This window comes from Hirundo rustica, chromosome Z (assembly GCF_015227805.2).
Source record: "Hirundo rustica isolate bHirRus1 chromosome Z, bHirRus1.pri.v3, whole genome shotgun sequence".
Lineage (NCBI taxonomy): Eukaryota > Metazoa > Chordata > Aves > Passeriformes > Hirundinidae > Hirundo > Hirundo rustica.
The window spans coordinates 20,998,947-21,016,849 of record NC_053488.1 but is presented as its reverse complement, the minus strand read 5'-3'; the positions used below and the strand labels follow the sequence as shown (position 1 = coordinate 21,016,849).

General features: G+C 45.3%; 2 protein-coding genes across 7 annotated transcripts in view; both read left to right on the top strand.

Moving 5' to 3' along the window:
* Positions 1-7,996, top strand: part of LOC120765619 (phospholipid-transporting ATPase ID-like) — a 74,933-nt gene extending 66,937 nt beyond the window's left edge. For all 4 annotated transcript variants that reach the window (XM_040090666.1, XM_040090667.1, XM_040090665.2 and 1 more), the window contains 5 exons: positions 571-654; positions 1,610-1,855; positions 3,205-3,343; positions 5,195-5,325; positions 7,196-7,996. In XM_040090666.1, coding sequence (XP_039946600.1) covers positions 571-654; positions 1,610-1,855; positions 3,205-3,343; positions 5,195-5,325; positions 7,196-7,417 — 822 coding nt within the window. In that variant the 3' untranslated portion in view covers positions 7,418-7,996. The remainder of the gene's footprint in view (positions 1-570; positions 655-1,609; positions 1,856-3,204; positions 3,344-5,194; positions 5,326-7,195) is intronic.
* A 9,005-nt stretch (positions 7,997-17,001) lies between these two features.
* The window catches only part of RUSC2 (RUN and SH3 domain containing 2), a 52,592-nt gene continuing 51,690 nt past the window's right edge, over positions 17,002-17,903 (top strand). For all 3 annotated transcript variants that reach the window (XM_040089486.2, XM_040089482.2, XM_058424043.1), the window contains exon 1: positions 17,002-17,323. The gene's annotated coding sequence lies outside the window, so the exon portion shown is untranslated. The remainder of the gene's footprint in view (positions 17,324-17,903) is intronic.

Below are 17,903 nucleotides of genomic sequence, written 5' to 3'. Positions count from 1 at the left end.
AAATCTAAGCCTTCACTGGCATTTAGGTGCGTTACGAAGCACATATGTCACTTGCAGGATTTTCAAAAGTATTCAAAGTGATTACAACCATCAGCTGATGACACAGGTTAGAGTTTGGTGCATATCTTGTAAGATCTATGCTTGTGCTGTTAGCATATTTGGAGCAAGCAGTTTAACCCTGAGATGCCTGTGGGCATCAGGAACTTGCAAGAGAAACACATCTAGAGTGAAAAAACTGATGTTGGTTCATGCAAACCAGCCTCCAACTAAACACAGGTGTGGAGACTGCAGATATCCAGGGGCTGGGGGTGCAGGATGGTGCACAGGGATCCTGCTCTGGCTACAGCCAGCAATGGGTGCTGAGCAAACTGGGCTGGCATAATGTGATCCTTCCCCTGTTTAGGGATGCTGAGCTTGAGTCATCTCATCTTTTTGTCTCAGAAACATCTCAAACCAAGGTGTTGCAGCAAGTAATCACATACACTTTCAAAGAAATGGAAAATACGGCTTTTTGCTAACTTCATTTGCTTTGTGTGTGTGTTTGTTTGTTTGTTTGTTTGTTTTCCCCAGACTGTCTATGATGAGTGGTTCATTACACTTTACAATTTGGTATACACCTCTCTACCAGTGCTAGGAATGAGTCTCTTTGATCAGGTAATGTTTCTGTCATCACTTTGGGGATTTTATTCATAGGGGTTTTGTCTCCAGGTGCTTTGAGCTGGTTCCATGAAGCAAAAGCAGCTGACTTTTGGCTGCATACTGTGGGAACTCCTGATATAATATCCTGACAACAAGAAAAGGATGCACCGGAGAGAAGGTGTAGTCCCTCCTAGTCATATGATTTGGGTTTAGGTAGTCCTGTGAGGAACAGGGAGTTGAGATAAATATGATTACCCTGATTTGGCATGTTGGTTTCACTATATGATGAGATTTTTGGCTTAGGCTGCTGCCTGTAGCACCAGCTGCCATTGCAATCCTCCCCTGGAGCAGTCATACCCTATTACCTGTGTTCCTGAAGCCTGGCAAGTGACTTCCTTATGACCAGACAAAACAATAATTAACAGGGTCTTTGAAACCAGATTTAGCAACTTGAGCCTTTCTAGTGAGTTCTTTCTGCTGTAATTTCACACAAATTTCAACCTCACTGTTACTGTTTGACAAGACAAAGGAGCAATAAAGCTGTTCCTACAGTATTTTACAAGTTAAAAAAATAGGAATTTGCTACTTTCCCCTGGTTCAATGCTCCACTCTGAACACTTAAGGGATCCAGATCAGACAGCCTTGCCTGTGTGGGGAGGTATTTTCTAACCCTTAGCTTCCAGTCAGTTCTCTGGAGAACAAACCATGCAGTCTGCTTTAGATGAAGTCTATATTCTTTTTTTATCAGCTGTCAATTTTTTATTTATCTTCTTTTTTTTTTTAATCACAAGAAAGATAAAATACATTATGGAAAATATGCCCAGGTGACCTTGGGATGTGCCATGCCAGTAAGCACAACTGAATGAGTTGTGTGCTCATGGAAATGCATGTCACAGGGACATGGCAGCCCTAAGTAGGTCTGTGGATGGGTAGCTGCCAGCAAATCTGACTGTCTCCTCTCTGCTTTCAGGATGTGGATGATCGCTGGAGCATGCTGTTCCCTCAGCTGTATGTGCCTGGCCAGCAAAATCTCTACTTTAACAAGGTGGTGTTTGTCAAGTGCATGTTGCAAGGGATCTACAGTTCCCTCATCCTCTTCTTCATCCCCTATGGGGCCATGTACAATACAATGAGGAGTGATGGGAAGGCCATTGCTGACTACCAGTCCTTTGCTCTGATGGCCCAGACCTGCTTACTGATTGTGGTGTCTGTACAGGTAAGGCATCCCAGGCAATATTTTTAGGAATTAGTTGTTGTTTCATGATGGCAGCATCTGAAGGGCCAGCTGGGGCCTTGACAGCATTGTATTTGCTACTACATCGTGCAACCTTGAAAAAAAGTCTCTTGACGCCAGATTAGTCTGCTCAATTCAACAGAACAGGAGATATGTATGTTATAAAAGACCAGGGTGACAGGAAAGGCAATTTTTGCCTTGGGAAGATGGCTGTCGTAACAGACAAATCAGTTAAGGCAAGGAATAGAGAAGGAGATGTTCTAGTTTTGTGGGAAGGGTTTGAAGCACAGGACTGTCTGTCTGCCATCAGGCAGCTATTTATAGGTTCTCCATTATGGAAATGTCTCTACAGCCTAGCCCAGTGCATGATGTACGGGTGACGCCGCCTGAACTTGTTTGAAGAAAGAGCTAAGACTTGGTGGTAGAAAGTTCAGATGGTACAATCAGGATGAGAGAGATTTCTTGAAAGAAAATCAATCAATCAATCACACTTCCCTGGAGAATAGTTTCTGCTGTCTGAAGTCTTTGCAGACTTGTTCCCCCCACTTTCAATGCTACACCACAGCTTAGGAGTGGGGTAATAAAGCTTGACTCATTTAAACTTCCTGTATTCAGCTCTGGGGCTCTCAGCATGAAAAGCATGAGGGCCTGTTGGAAGAAGTCCAGAGAAGGGCCATGAAGTTGATTAGAGGACTGGAGCACCTCTGCTAAGGAAGCTGAGAGCATTAGGGTTGTTCAGTTGTGGAGAAGAGAAGGGAGAAGGCTCCAGGGAGACCTCACTGCAGCCTTACAGTACTTACCAGAGGCCACAAGAAAGATGGGGAGGGACTTTTGACAAGGGCATACAGTAATAGAAGAAAAGGTACTGGCATTGAAATGAGAGTGGGTTTAGATTAGATACTAGGAATAAATTCTGCCCTGTGAGGGTTGCGAGGCACTGACACAGGTTGCCCAGAGAAGCTGTGCATGCCCCATACCTGGAAGTGTTCAAGGTCAGGATGGATGGGGCTTTGAGTAACCTGGTCTAGTGGAAGGTGTCCCTGTCTATGTCAGTGGGGTTGGAACAAGATGATCTTTAAAGTTCCTTAATGTCCTGTCTCCAGGACTGGCCACTAGTGAATGCTTGAGAAGAGGGCAACAACGGGACAAATGTAGTAATCTTGCCTTGAATAGTTTCCCAGAATCTTATGATTTGTGACTTACTATTTCTTGAGACTTTAATGAATGGCATTCTCGGGGGAGACATACAAAGCAGAGGGCAAGCTGTGTTCAGCACAGATCTGCTAAATAAGGAAGGCATTGACAATAGCTGCAATGCTTTGTTCTTTCAGATTGGCTTGGACACCTCATACTGGACAGTTGTCAACCAGTTCTTCATCTGGGGTAGCCTTTCTGTTTATTTTGCTATCACCTTCACCATGTACAGTGATGGCATGTACCTGATCTTCACAGCCTCCTTTCCCTTCATTGGTAAGCCTTGGGAAAAATTTGGATTGCACTCAGAATGGACATACTACAGGGCTTAAAGTTTCCAAGTATTCATATGTATATTTCAGAACATATTGATTGCCTTTTCTGCAAGAAATACCAGGATATTTCTGAGGGTTGCTGGGATTTATTTTGAATCCCATCCATCTAGGTGAATGTGTGCCATGTTCCCTCCCTTGTGTAAAAGTGGACATTCCCATGCAGTCATGGGAATGGCCCTTTAAATAAACCTAATGAACTGGATAGAATGCCTTCTGCTGCTCTTCTATATTTGGGTTCCAGGTATCCAATTTTTACAGCTGTCTAGAAGCATCTTATCTGTAGATGTGTAAATAAGTAAACATTTGCCACAGAAAGGCATATAAGTACAATATGCAGTCAGACGTGAGAAAAATGCCGTGTGATTATTGTGAGCCTTCTGCCAGGTTAAATGACAAATTCCCTAACAACAAAACATACCAGTGGTGACCAGGTCTTTGTAGTTATTTTACATAACAGATTTCTGAACACATGCAAAAAATGAAGGATAAAAAAATTTGTCCACCTCCTGAGACCTTGACCAGGAAGAACATTTAAGTAAGAATTGTAATTCAGATGCTTTTTAATAGCTCTGTGCATTCATAGCCAATATAGATACAACATTGTTATGAGTCTCTTCTGAAATCCCAACAGTTTTTATTTCAAGTCTCAGATTTTTGTATTAATCAATGACTGACTTTTTCAGTAAAAACTTAATTAGTCTATCTTCACTGCAACGGCAAAAAGCTTAGCGAATTTAAATATCTGAAATTCAGGTCAGTTGTTGCAACATATTGTTCAAGCAGATGATCACATCCACTTTGAGATGGCTTTTAGAATCAAAAATACTGAGTGAGAGAAGATAGAATGTCTGGTCAGTTTCCCGAGGCAGGTGGATAGTTTGATTGGATGATCTTGAAGTTCTCTTCCCATCTTGAGGATTCTATGATGATTCTAACTCATTTGCTAGAGGTATCTCATCCACTGCTCTGTTATTACTACATCGGTCAAAGAAGCCGTAATGCTGGGGGCTTCTTAATTAGGTCCCAGTCTGAAACCATTTTTCAGGAAAGTGTTTCTAGTCTGGACTGAGAAAACTTGTTTACTTAAATTTCAGTGAAGTTGTATTACAGCAGAATTTGGCCACTGGAAAGAAAACATCCAGCAAATATGCTGCCAACACCAGCATCACTAAACCCTGTAATGAGGGTTTTGCAAGCTGCTTGTTCTATCTGACATTCCCTCAGTTTTGTAAAAGCTGGAAGTCAGCACTTTGGTTTCAAAGGAGGTGCCAGTGGTGCTGCCCATACCCCCGTAAGGCTACACTGTCTGTGCAGATCCCATGCAACACATGCTCCTCTCACAAAGGGCTGTGACTCCCAACACCTGCTGGGCAGAGCAAGTACTCCATATCCTTTAGGGAATGGTGCTGGGAAACAAGAAAGGAGTATTCCTCCCTTTGCACTAGAGTCCTGGCAAAAGGTGGGAGTCCTGGGCTGCTGCTTAAGATCTCCTGAATGTTTATATCAATCTTTTGCTGTGATTTGACTCTTCACAGAGAGAAAAGATTCACTCTGACACCCTTGTCCACCTGGGTTGTTGCTGCAATCATGTCTGGACATTGCGTTTTTCTTTGCTCATCTCCAACAGTGACACTGCCTATGCAGTTCTCTCTACAGCCAGTTGATTTCACTGCTGGAGATGGTGTCTGCCTTGTATTTGGTCTGTTTGCCATGTGCTCCAAAATCACAGATGGGAATGGGGAATAATGGTGGGAGGTGCTTTTATGGTTTTAATCATGCGTTCATTTTCCAGGTACGGCTCGGAACACCCTAAGCCAACCAAATGTGTGGCTGGCCATCTTCCTCAGCATTACCCTCTGCGTGCTGCCGGTGGTTGGCTTTCGATTCCTGAAGGCTCAGTTAAAGCCAACTCCCAGTGACAAAGTAAGGAGATACCTTGCTAAACCAGAAATCCTGCTTACCATGGCCTAGGCTCACCGTGGAGCCACATTCCATGGGCTTGGCATCGCCTGGAGTGTGTGTCCATGTTGGTGCAAGTGTTGCCATCCTTCTGTCTCTTACTCCCCAGAGAAGGAGGGTTGAATTTGGGGTTTGGCATGATTCAAGCCATCTGCAGCTGGGACCAAGCCTGAGATTATATAGATGTGGATTAGACTGCTCTGAGGAAGGAAAGCTGCACTATTTTTAGGTGCAGGGTTTAGGCACTGTGGCTCAGTGGCAAAGGAGTGGCATGTTCCTCCTCCTCTGATGCTGTGCAGTTTTTAGCCTGGCAAGACTGCAGGCTTTCACGCTCCATCGGGTGAAATACATGTTTGCTGGGGATTTTTAAATTTATTTCAGGATTTACTTTTTGTAGCCAATGGCTAGATGCCCCTTCTGGAACCATTCCCAGGAATATGAAGATGAGGGCACCAGGGCAAGGAGAGGCAGGGAGTGATGGCGTGGTCCGGGAACACGCTGCTCACTGCAGCCACGGGACCCCACAAGAACATCAGCGCACACAGAGCTCCCCGGGCTCGCTTCCAAACAGGAGCATTTGCTGAATGCTACTGCCACCTCGTGCTTCCTTCCTCTCCCTGCGCCGAGCTACCGCAAACTGGTGTCAGAGCACGGCCCCAGCAGAAAGCACCGCAGTTGACGCCCTCCCTGGTCATCCTCGGGCTGTCTGTGGAGCTCCGTAGGTTCTCCGTGACTGTAGAAGAACATATTAGGGTAATTCTCAGCCCTTGCAGAGAGGGTAGATGAGTGCTAGAGAAGACTGCTGCATAGGGGAGTCCTTGGGACACAGTTTGAGGCAGTTCAGGGGTGTAAAAATGGGCTGAGTTTATACCAGCTGAGCAGAAGTCAAACATAGCTGTCACCCAGAATCACAGCCTCACCGCTGAGGTTGAGCATCGCTCTCTCTCTAGCACAAAATTACTTTTCTGCCTCCTCTTGGAAGTGTATGATCACAGGAGAGGAGTGGGTTTCCAGCTCTATGGATTTCCCCAGGTGGCAGTAGACAGGCCTGATGTTTAGAGGGGCCAAGCACCTGCCACTGCCATAGTGCCAAGCAAGAAGCACAGGATTCTGGCAGTTGGGGGTTCTGTTGAGCTACAGGCTCTCAATAGCAGCCTTCTGTATTACACAGCCCCATTCTGTAAAGGTTCTTGACAGCATATTAACTCAGTGGCCACCTGGAACCAGAAAGTCCACTACCTGCAAATAAAGTGCAATATTTATTTCCCATCTGCCAAGGAATACAGGAATTTATCCATTATTTCTGTAAGTGTTCAAGGCCAGGTTGCATGGGGTATTGATCCATCTGATACAGTTGCAGCAAGGTTGCAATGAGATGGTCCTCAAGGTTTCTTACAACCCAAGCCCACTCTATGATTCTATAATTCTATAACAGTCATAATTATAATCATAAAAAGCTTTTATGTATCAGAAACTCCCTTTAGTAGTCTGTTTTCTATATTAAATATGCCAGTTCTTAAATGTTTCTATATTTATTTTCTGGAATTTTGACTTGTTAAGATGACTTTCACATTTTGAGTGATTGGACTGAAAGTCCTACAGTCATACCCCAACCATGTCATTCCAGAGCTGTGGGAATACATGGAAATCTTTCCCTCCCATGACTTATAGCTGATACTCCCATTAACACCTTTTAGAATAGAATAGAAGATGCCTTTTCCTCATTTTTATCTTTGGATCCCCACTTTTGTTTCCCTTTCTCTGCTCCTCTTCCACTGTGCTTGTGAATAATAATGCACTTTCCACTTTTTCCACCTTATTTTTTTATTTCTAGGTCCTGATGAAGATCAAAGAAGCTAAAAAACGGCCCCCTCCACCCTCACCCAAGCGACACCTGCGCCGGACCAGCACACGCCGCTCTGGCTACGCCTTCTCTCACCAGCACGGTTTCGGAGCCCTCATCATGTCTGGGAGAAACATGCGGCCAAAATCACCTTTTGCGACAACAGGAACATTTTCACCCAATAGTGACAAATATAAACACAAAGGATTGTAAAAAAAACCACCCAAAACTAAACAAAAGAAACAAACAAGCAAAAAAAAAACCCCACAATCAACAACAACACCACCACAAAAAACCACAAACAAACAAAAAAACCCACCAAAACACAAACCACCCCTCCCCCAAAAAACCCCAAAGAAAAACGGAGAGAAGAAAAAGATGCCCACCCCCCTCAACCCCCTTAAAAATTTACAAAGCAAACCAAAGTAAAGGCTGTCAGGAAAGGAGGCTATGCTGCCTGCAAGGCACTGAGCCAGTGGCTGCCCAAACCTCTGCCCTCCAGGCTGCCAAATCAAGGACTTGGGGCTTTCCTTTCACCCACATGCACTCTCTGATTGTAGTTTCTTTTCCAGCGATGTGTGATGCTGCTGGGGAAGGTGGGCAGGGTGAGTTGGAGCATGGAGTTGTATGGTATCCCAGAGGGCTTCCCCTGGCACAAGAGAGAATGTGCTGTGGGGGGCATCTCTGCTCTCTGAGATTGTTCATAATGCTATTTTTTTTTTTTTTTTTGTCTCCCTCTAACTATATACCTCAGAGCAAAAAGAATTCCAGTCTGAGGAAAAGGTTGAATTGGCAATGTCTTTCTCAGTCATGTGCCTTCATTTTTCTTCACGAATCCACTCTGGGCCGTATTACTGGGGTGACGGTATTGATCCCAGGTGTGCCTTAGGTCCAGCCACACAACCCACAAATCTACAACCTTTGTAAGATGTGTGCTTTTGTAGCCTTTTGACTGTAATCCACTTTCTCAAGAGATGGCCAGTACCCAAACACCACCCTCTTCCCACATCTGCCATCAGGAAATGCTGCAAACTCGGAGAAACTCTTGGCTGGTCAAGGGACCAGGAGCTGACACTCGTTATCCTGCCCTGATTTATCTGGGTTGCAGATTTGCTCTTGTGAGGGATTATTGTCCTCAGAACCCTCTCATGTTTTGTAACTGGGCACCAGCCATTTTACTTAGTCTTAAAAGAGCAGAAGGCGCTCAGGCTTCTTTATGGATCAAACCATGAAGTCTGGCCCCTGAGAAGCCTGTGCTATGGTTAAGGCTCACCTGAGCTGGCAGCAAGAGACATCTTCTCCCCCTTAAAAGAATGAAGTGTGTGCACATCTGGCTTGATGGTGATCACACCAGAATTGTTGAAGCCAGAAAAGCTATTTCATGACCAGCAGCTGAAATAGCCTTTACTCCACTGGTGCTGGGGCTCAGGGTAATGGACGAAGCATGACCTGGTGTGTTCCTCACCCTCCCCGATGAGCAGAGTGGTCACAATTCAGTGGAACTCAATGAGGCCTCAGGAGTCTCTGCAGTGTTTCATGGCTGCAGTGTTTTTCTGTGCTGGCTCAAATTTTATTTCTGAACAGGTTATCTGTCATGGGTGGTAGAGAGCTGAAAATTCTACCAGTCTGACTGCCAGCAGAGGGACCTAAAATGCACAGACTCAGCTAAAGACGTGGTGATCTTGAGGGACTGGGATTTGCTGTTTTGTTACACTTAACTCCATAATCAGCAGGGTTACTGGGTGGAAGGCCAGCGTGGCAGCATGGGAGTCTGTCCTGCCAGCACTGTTGAGCTGTCTAAATGCCTTTTTTTTTTTTTTTTTTTTTGGTGCAGAGGACTAAGCCCCGGCTGTTGTTAGGGGTTTTTTTTGTTTGTTTGTTTTGTTTTTTGTTTGTTTGTTTTCTGATGGGGTGTTTTTTCAGCTCCGTTACGCAAATTCAGACTCCTTCCTTCATATGAATTGGATTTTTTGGTGCAGTAACCATATTGTGATATTTATGAGACTCTGTCATGAGTCTCTGAGCTGTCAGTGGAGGCAGTGTATGATGGCAAGAGGCCAGCCACGTCCCCATTTCATGGAACACCCTGCTGCTTGTGGTCCCAGTTTCAGCAGTTGCTGCCTGAGATTAGGCTCTAATAGGAGGTTTTATCTGCCTGTGTTTAACTCAGTGCAGGAAAGGAAAAAAAAATAACCTCAAACTATTCTGTTGCACCTGCTGCTTGGGGAGGCCTGTTGCAAACTGTGGTATTAAATTTCAGCATGGCCAGTGCAAAACGAGCTGGGACTGCATCCAGACTTCAGTGTCTGGGAGCTGCTTGCTAGAGGAGTAAATTATCTGGTGATCTCCCCTGGAAGGAGATGCCTAAGTAAGGTGAGAGCCTGCACTCTAGCTGAAGAAACCACTGTGATAGTGCTTGTCACCTCCCCCTGATTTACCATTCACTTTGCAGAGACAATCAAGGCTTTCTGATGAGGATTATGTTTTTCACAGTCAGCCTCCCTGGGGTTAGAGGAAAAAGGAGAATTTGTGCAGATAAACAGACATCCAAAAGATACCCAGACTGCTCTGTGGACTGAAAGTCCTATCAAAGCTGTTCCTGGCGTCTGATGCAGTATAATATATTACAGAGCAGCAGAGGCAGACCTTGTGATGACAGAGCAAGGAAAATCTGACACTGTGCTTCTCTTCTCATGCAGTTTACGTGCAAAGTACTCACCTTCTGGCTAAAAGGGGATTTGAAAATGTTGGCTACAACATGTAGGGGATAATAAAGCTGTTGGTGAGCTTGCACCAGATACAATTCAGTGGTTTGACACAATCAGCATTTGAAACACATCAGCTGGCAGTGATGTCTGTCCTACATCACTCCCGATTTTGTAATTTTTTTTTTTTTTTTTTTAATAAAAAGATAATATTGGGATGATAGATTCCTTGGCACTCTGTTAATTGATGTAACAAGTTTATAACCAGAAATATATGGGGAGATGATCTGTGCGACAGCAGATCTGAGACGGCAACCCTATTCATCTGGTATCCTGACGCGGGAAGCACACAGATTCCCAAAATTTTCCATGCTGGCTAGGATGTTTTAAGAGGAAACTTAGAGGAAACGTCAGCCATCCTTAGGCGGAGGACCCAGTGGGGGCGGGCAGCGTCAAGAGCCCGCCCCGTGGAGCGGCTGTAAACAGCGAGCGATGCGGGCGATGGGTAAGGGACGGTGGCAGGGCGGGGGGAACAGTGCGGGAATTGTGCGGGGAGGAGCGGGGTTGGTGCGTCTCGTGTGCGCGGTGCTCTGGTTGGCTCCCCGGGGGAGGTCAAACCGTGTGTCATCATCTGTGCGGCATCTGAAAATTATACTTTAGTCTTTTATGAAGCTCTCGTGTTTCATAGATAAGTCAAGAATTAATCCCTTTTGCTCTCACCTCTTACCTTTTTTACTCCTCATTATTCCATAATATAAATATTCACACTTTGAACATTGTTTTGCTGTTGTGCTGCAGTTTGGGGGTCGAGGGTGATAGTGCTCTCATGGTGTTGAGGCACTGGAACAGGAGGCCAAAAGAAGCTGCAAATGCCCCATCCCTGGGAGTGCCCAAGGCCAGGTTGGATGGGGCTCTGAGCAACGTGGTCTGGTGCAGGGTCTCCGTGCCCATGGCAGGGGGATGGAACAAGATGGTCTTTAAGATCCTTTCCAGCTCAAACCACTTTGTGATTCTTTGATAACCAGCGGTGACATGTTTCCTTGTCTTAGACTACAGCAGAGGAGAGCTTAGAAGATCTTTCTCCCCTGAATCCACAGATTGACAGTGAGCAATGTCTGTACCTAATACCATTTGGGCAGAGGCAGCTCCATTGCTAACTGCAACACCTGTGTTCTTTCCAGGCTGCCTGGTAGCTCTCACTCTGCCCGTGTGCATCCACACACCTCTCTCCCTCTGACCTGTAGCCTGGAAGTCTTCACTTGTGAGGAGCTCTTAGGAAATGGGAGGGCAGAGGAGCACTACATGCTTCCCCTGGGCTCTCCAATTAGCAAAGTGTGTTGTATGAATGGAGACATCTCAGTTATGACCCATGCTAATTACTAAACAGGAACAAAAACAGAAGCATGAAGGCCTTCTTGGATATCATACAGTGGCATGTGCACTGTATCCTCTAACCCCATCAGACCTCTGATGAAATTCATCCTATATCCAGGTATTCCAGTTGGAAAGCTTCCTGTCCTAAGGGTTGATTTTTCTCACTCTCTAATTTTCAACCTAAATGTATTCACTGCATTTATTTTCTTTTGTTTGTTGTCATGCCAGCTTTGTACTTTTGCTTCAGCAGTTTGTTTGTCTCCTGTGATATATTTAGACAGCAATCCTATCCGCTCTCTGCCTACATTTGGCTAGGCTAAACAAGCCAGGCTCTTAAGTTTCTTCTTATTTGGTAGGTTTTCTGTTTCTCTCAGGCCCTTTCTGCACCTCTTCGTTTGAGTTTATCATTTTTAAATGTGGATGACCAGAAGTTTTTTTGCATGATGCTTCTTTTATAAGTGCCTGTACAATAGCTCTGGTATTTGACTACCTCGCTTAGACTGTGTTTGCTTTTCTTACAGCCTTGTCCTCTCTGTGTTCTTTAACACAGTTTTAGTGGTTATTTTTCCTAATTTTATTACAAATGTGCACAATTGTTAGCTAAATTGGGTTAGCTACATAGATACCTCTCCTGTCGTGTCTGACGACATGGGAGGGAGCTGAAGACATCACAGATGAAGTCTGCACACAGTGATGCTTAAAACTGGTGCCTTGTCCTCAGGGCCAGGCTTTTTACATGAGGGCTGCATCTTGCTACATCTTTGCTACATCTGCTGATGTGTTGCCTGATGTAAATATGCTGGAGTGGAGGAGCTGCCCTTTCTCCCAGCAACAAGTATGGGGCTGAATTCCCAGCCCCATGTCCCAGACAGTCCTATCTCTCCCTGTCCCTGTCCCTGTGATAAAGATCTCTGTTGCTGCAGGGCTGGATGTGGTGAAGGGTTCAGAAGAAGGCGCAGAGCCCTGCAGCATGGGCTTGACCTCTGCTTTTGGCCGTATCTGCAGCACAGCTACTCTTCAGTTTTTCCAAAGCTAGTCTTCTGCTGCCCTGCTTCTTATAATTAATTTAGAAGTAGAGAGTGTTTTTTTCTCTTCCTGGCACTGTAGGGAAGCCACCTCTCCCCCATCACTACCAGCTTGAAGGAAAAAGGTTTCCACACCCCTGCCTCTTTCCCCAGATTGCCTCTCCTCTCCAGCTGAGTGGAGCTGACTGTACTTAGCTGTCAGCTCCTCCTTTTCCACACAACGCTGAGCCCTCTGCCAGACTTTTCAGCTATAAATGGATCTTGACTTTTCCAATCCCCACTCTCAACATCAAGAGATGTTGTGGAATATCAGAGCTGAGCCAGGCTTCCTCTGAATTAGGAAAACACATGACCCAACTGCTCGCTTTTAGTAGGTTCTCCTTGACCATCGTGTCTGGCTTTGGAGGAGCCGTTTGTGCCTGGTGAGGGCTGTGCTGCTGAATTCCTTGTGTGCACTGTGAGAGCAGCTGTTCTCAGACCTGAGTGCAAGGCTGGGCCAGGCCTGCAGGTGCCATCACCAGCTCCACACGTCACCCCACAAACACAGCAGCATTTGATCTGAGCAGTGTGTCTTCAGGGAAGCCAGTGTTTTTGTTACTGGCTGCATCCTGCCTCCACATCCGAATCAGGCACTTCATAAAAGAAGCCTGGCTTTTGTAAATAAATAGCAATCTTGTTTGCCTCCCTTAACTCTGGGATTTATGGCAGGGGATCCTGAGATCTTTGAAGCTTTATTGCATTCTGGCTCTTTTGAGAGGCAGGGAGCATCAATATCTCCTCATTCTTTGGGGAGCTGGGGCTTGAAGTATGCACATCAAAGTGACTCAGGGAGTCAGTAGCTGCCCTGGATTTTAAACTGAAGGCTTTTCTGTCATCGAGTGCTAACCTCCTTCAGCCCTGTGGGCATCCAGGCTATTCATTCCAGGTAGAGTACACGTCTGTATTTAGAAAACTAATTGTACTCTTACGTTGAAAAATTGCAGTCTGAAAGTCTCCTAGTTAGTGTGCTTTGTAGGAGCTGCTGGGCAAGGTTCCAGTCTGGTGACCTTTTGCTGGCAGGAGTGGGTTTGCATCCTTTCGTCTTAGACAGCAACACCTAGAGCAGCTGCTTCAGAGGCTTCCTTACCTCCTGGCGGTCATCCCTCAGAAACCTTCAGGCTGTGGATAAGGGATCATAGAATATTCAGAAGGTGCAAGCCTGGTTTATGGCTGTGCAGTAGTCTCTCTGCAGTTCTGCTTCCAGTTCAGTTTTTGGTGTGGTAGCAGATTCTGTCTGACACATTTTCCTATGCAGGATGCCTGGTATCCTGCATTTTCCTTTGTCAGTAGCTTGGTTGTATTGCCTTTTGGATAGATCAGTGCATCTGTTAACAGGGCAGTGTTTGATGGACAATGTGCAGGAATAATCTGTTCTTCTTTTTTTTTTTTTTTTTTTTTTTAAATATGAGCTGAAGAATGTAATGTCCCAGAACATGATATTGCACAGGGCTTATGGTTTATTAAAACCCCATTTCTGTCTCCCTTCTGGGATTGTGAACAGTATTTTGTACAAAACAGATGAAAGATAGATGAAATGCTCCTTCACCCTTTTTCACTCCATCCCTGATCTTTGAGCTCTGAGAATTTATGAAATGAAGGTGCTGTATGTAGTGGTAGCTGCCTGATGCTCTTTCCTGGGGCAGCCTCTTCTGCAGCGGGGCCAGGCATCAGAACCTGCTGGTTTACCAACTCAGCTTGGAGTGCTTCAGGTTAAGGTTGGTTGTGAGGATTTTTTCTGCTTGTAGTGTCCCTCCCCTATGTACAGGGAGGCTGGCTACCCCAGTTCTTTCTAGCCTTATGTAATCTGCAGTCCACTGAACACTTAATTTCCAGATCTTCACCAAAGCCCTGGACTCATAGCGGGGTGCTTTCTGACATTTGCTGGCTCTAGGTCTCTGTTCTTTTGATTCTGGAACATGAAGCCTGATTACGGTTTTGCTGCTGATACCTGCTGCTCACCTAAAGTCCACAACTTCTCCACCTTCTCCTCTCATTCTTGTTTATGTTTGCCTGGACTGGAAATTATGGTTTCCACAGTTAACATCTCTTGTGCCTGGGGTGGGTGTTTGGTTAGCATATTTGTAGTCCTTAAGCATTGATGTGGACTCTGCACTTCCACCTGAGTCCTCAGTGGAGCCATGGATGAGCATGTGTCTCAGCACCAACACTGCAGGCTCTTTCAGGGATCCTTGGCAGAATGATGATGACAGTGAATCATATTTTCAATTAAATCTTTGTTTTCTTAACAGGTTCCTGGTGGCCAGGAAATGTAGAATGGTTTGGGTTGGAAGGGACCTAAAAGATTATGTAGCATTCCTGCTCACTATGCTTGGAGCACTCCTTGTCAAATGCTGTGCTTTGCAGGCCATTAAAGCTCTGGTTCCTGCAGTGCGTGGTCCTACACAGGGATCCCTGTGCAACACAAGTAGCTGTGGTTTGGAAGACATAATGAAGACTGTAATTTTCTAGTGATTCTAAATTAGTCAGGGTGGTTGGTTTGAAAACTTCTTGAGGAATTACAGGAGCATCTTGCAGAACTATAGCATGATAAAACAGCAAATGGGAGATCATGCTGATAAATGCTGCATGTAATGGTGATGTGTAAACAGTTTCTCCCTGCCCACAACAAGCAGTGTGGTGTCACTGTGGATTGTTATCTGAGCACATCAGCTAAATGTTCAGCTGTAGCAAAAAAACACTGGAAATAAAATTTGCTGGCATGTATTCTTGTATACTAAATATATATGTTGTGCTTGCATCTTGGGTATCACATACCAGCTGTTCATCCTCTTTCAGAAAGAGTAACATAGACCTGGAAATGATAGACAAAAAGGTATAATGGGGATGGTTAAGGGACTGGGATAGCTTAATAGGAAGAGAGATTAAACAAGCAAAAGTAGATGATACTGGGAAAGAGCAAATGTCTGTAATATAGTGTTCACTAGGGAGAAGTTGAGTAAGGACTGACCTTAATAAACTTTGCTATTTCTCACAGTGCAAAGGAAGCGCATCCAGCAAAATAATTTATTAGATGGGAGGCTGAGGAAGTCCTTTTTCAACACAGTTGATTTGTAGAACATGTTGCTACGAGATGGCATGAAGACTGAAAATACACACAGATTCCAAAAGGAACCAGACACCTAAATGGCAGAGATGTGTTTCAGTGTCTGTGAAACGTGATGGTCGGTGTGTGACCTCCAGCTCTAGGAGTTCCTGATTGTTGCAGGCTGGAAGAATGTGTCCTTAGGGGAGATCACTCTGATTGCACTCAGTGAAATTACTCTGTGATTTTTATGTGCCAGTGCCACCTTGTCAAGGATAGGGCAATAGACCAGAAGAGTTTGTGGTGCAGCCCACTGAGGTGGTTCTGGTTACCATTACCACTGCTGGAGCAGTGGGGTGAAAATGAGCTGATGTGGTTTTCAGCGCTTCTGCTCTCACGATTTTTCTGCAGGAGTCATACATAACTCACCACAGATTTTCTAATCACTTTTATTAGCAAATCTGGATGGACTTTGAGGAGAAGGGAACTGAGGTAGACATCAGTGAGAACTGCCCTGCCAGGCAGGTGACGTGCTTGGCATTAGCTGTCCAGTCCTATCTTTTTTCCCCTCTTGGCTTATGATAAAGGTATGGTTTATGTCCTGATGGAACAGAGTGTGGATTCTTGGACCCTCTTATTCACATAACTGGGGGTGGTGTTGCTATCCATCCAAATGTCTTGTCTTCCGGAAAGAGGAAAAAACAGCCTATTGCATATTCTATTGTGAATTCCTTTATCCTTTCCAAGTCTTATGTTGCAATTTCCTTCACAGTCTAAATAGCAAAATGTCTGCAGCCTCCCTTCACAGGGAACTGTAAAAGTTTGGAACTGCAAAGCCTTGAAAAGTCTTATTTTCTGGTAATGAAGTACTCATTTTAGAAGCATTAAGAGAAGCCAGTGTTACTTGCTGCTCATCCTGTTGAAAACTTATCAAATCAGTGTTTCTGGTGGGGGTTTTTTTGTGTTTGTGTGGGATTTTTTTTTTTTTTTTTTTTTTTTTTAATGGTGGGGTTTGTTGGTTGGTTGGTTGGTTTTGGGTTTTTGTTTGCTTTTGTTGTTGTGTTTTTGTTTTTGTTTTTTTGTGGAAGTTGGCTGAGGCTGTAGCAAAAGCAAAAAGCAGTAAGACATATTATTTTTTGTCTGCCAGTCAGCTCACTGTGAAGGGATTCTTCACTGGTTAAGCCTGATGATCGTATCACAGCGAGATTTTGGGAACACTGGACTCAGAAGCCAGTCATAATTTTACTTCTGCCTTATTCCTTGAACTCATAAACATTAGAATGTTTGAGCTTCTTTCAGTGGGACAGAGTTTTAAAGCCAATTCACTGCTCCCTACAGAGAAGGAAAAAAAAGTCTCCTGGCAGCCTCAAGCTGTTTTTAAACGAGACAAATGCCCATGGTGCCTGTCTGCCAGAGCCCCCAGCCCCTACACCGAGTCTCTTTTTAGCACACTTCTCCATGCAGCTATATCTGGCTCCAGTTCTTTGCTCAGGGAACGTGACCTCATCGTTGTTTTGGTATTTCCAGTGATTCAGCCTGGTCTGGAGCAGGGAGGAGTCATTCCTGGTTCAGGCTGACAGGGTGTTTGTGCGTTTCTGGAATTCCAGAGCAGTGCAGCCTCAGCCCTTCCGCTGCCTTGACAGCTCAGCTGAGGCTGGGCTGGTGCACAGCATTCCTGCCTGGCAAATGGCCTGGGCACAGCTGGTAGAGGGATTGATGCTCCTGCTTTTGGGATAAATGGGGATCCCTGTCTTTGCAGGGTACCTGCTGTGGTGAGGGTGAAGTAAGCTGCAAGCAGTAGCTTGTATGTTGAGGGAAGCCAGAAGGAATCTGCTGTATGGGTGGGAAAAGCGTCCCACAGAATGCTCATTCCTGTTTACAGGCTGCCAGCATCCCGTGACGCAGTTAACTTTGCAATATCCACAGCAGCTTGGTAAGTGTTACGGTCCTTGTTTTTCGGGGGGGGGGGGAGGGAACTGAGGCACTGAGCAGGGAAGCGGCCTTCTTGAGGTTTTACACCGCTGAGCTGGAGGTCCCTCACATCCTTACACACCACGGTTGCTTGAGAACCACACAAACTCCTTGTTCTTCATTGCCAGTTTCACCCAGAGGTCACTGGTATGAGCTATATGCCTGCCTGGCACCGGGCTTATAGGCAGTGCCTGCTGTGCTATGAAATGTCCTAAAACAGCTCCTTCCCAGCTTTTCCCTAAGATCTTCCAAGGCTTGTTTAATGGGCAGTGGTTGAAATCTGCAAACATCTCCTCTACTGCTGGTTCTAGTTGGAGGTACAGTGGAGGAAAAGATCCAGAATCCTTTGACACCTTGCTTCTTAATCGTGAGATGTGCTCAGTTGGTTAGAGCGTGATACTAATAATGCCAAGGTTGTGGATTTGACCGCTGAATGGGACACTCACTTGAGAGTCGGACTTGATGGTCCTTGTGGGTCTCTTTCAGTTCAGAACAGTCTGTGGTGCCCTGCCAGCCCCTGTCCGAGCAGGCAGGCAGTGAAC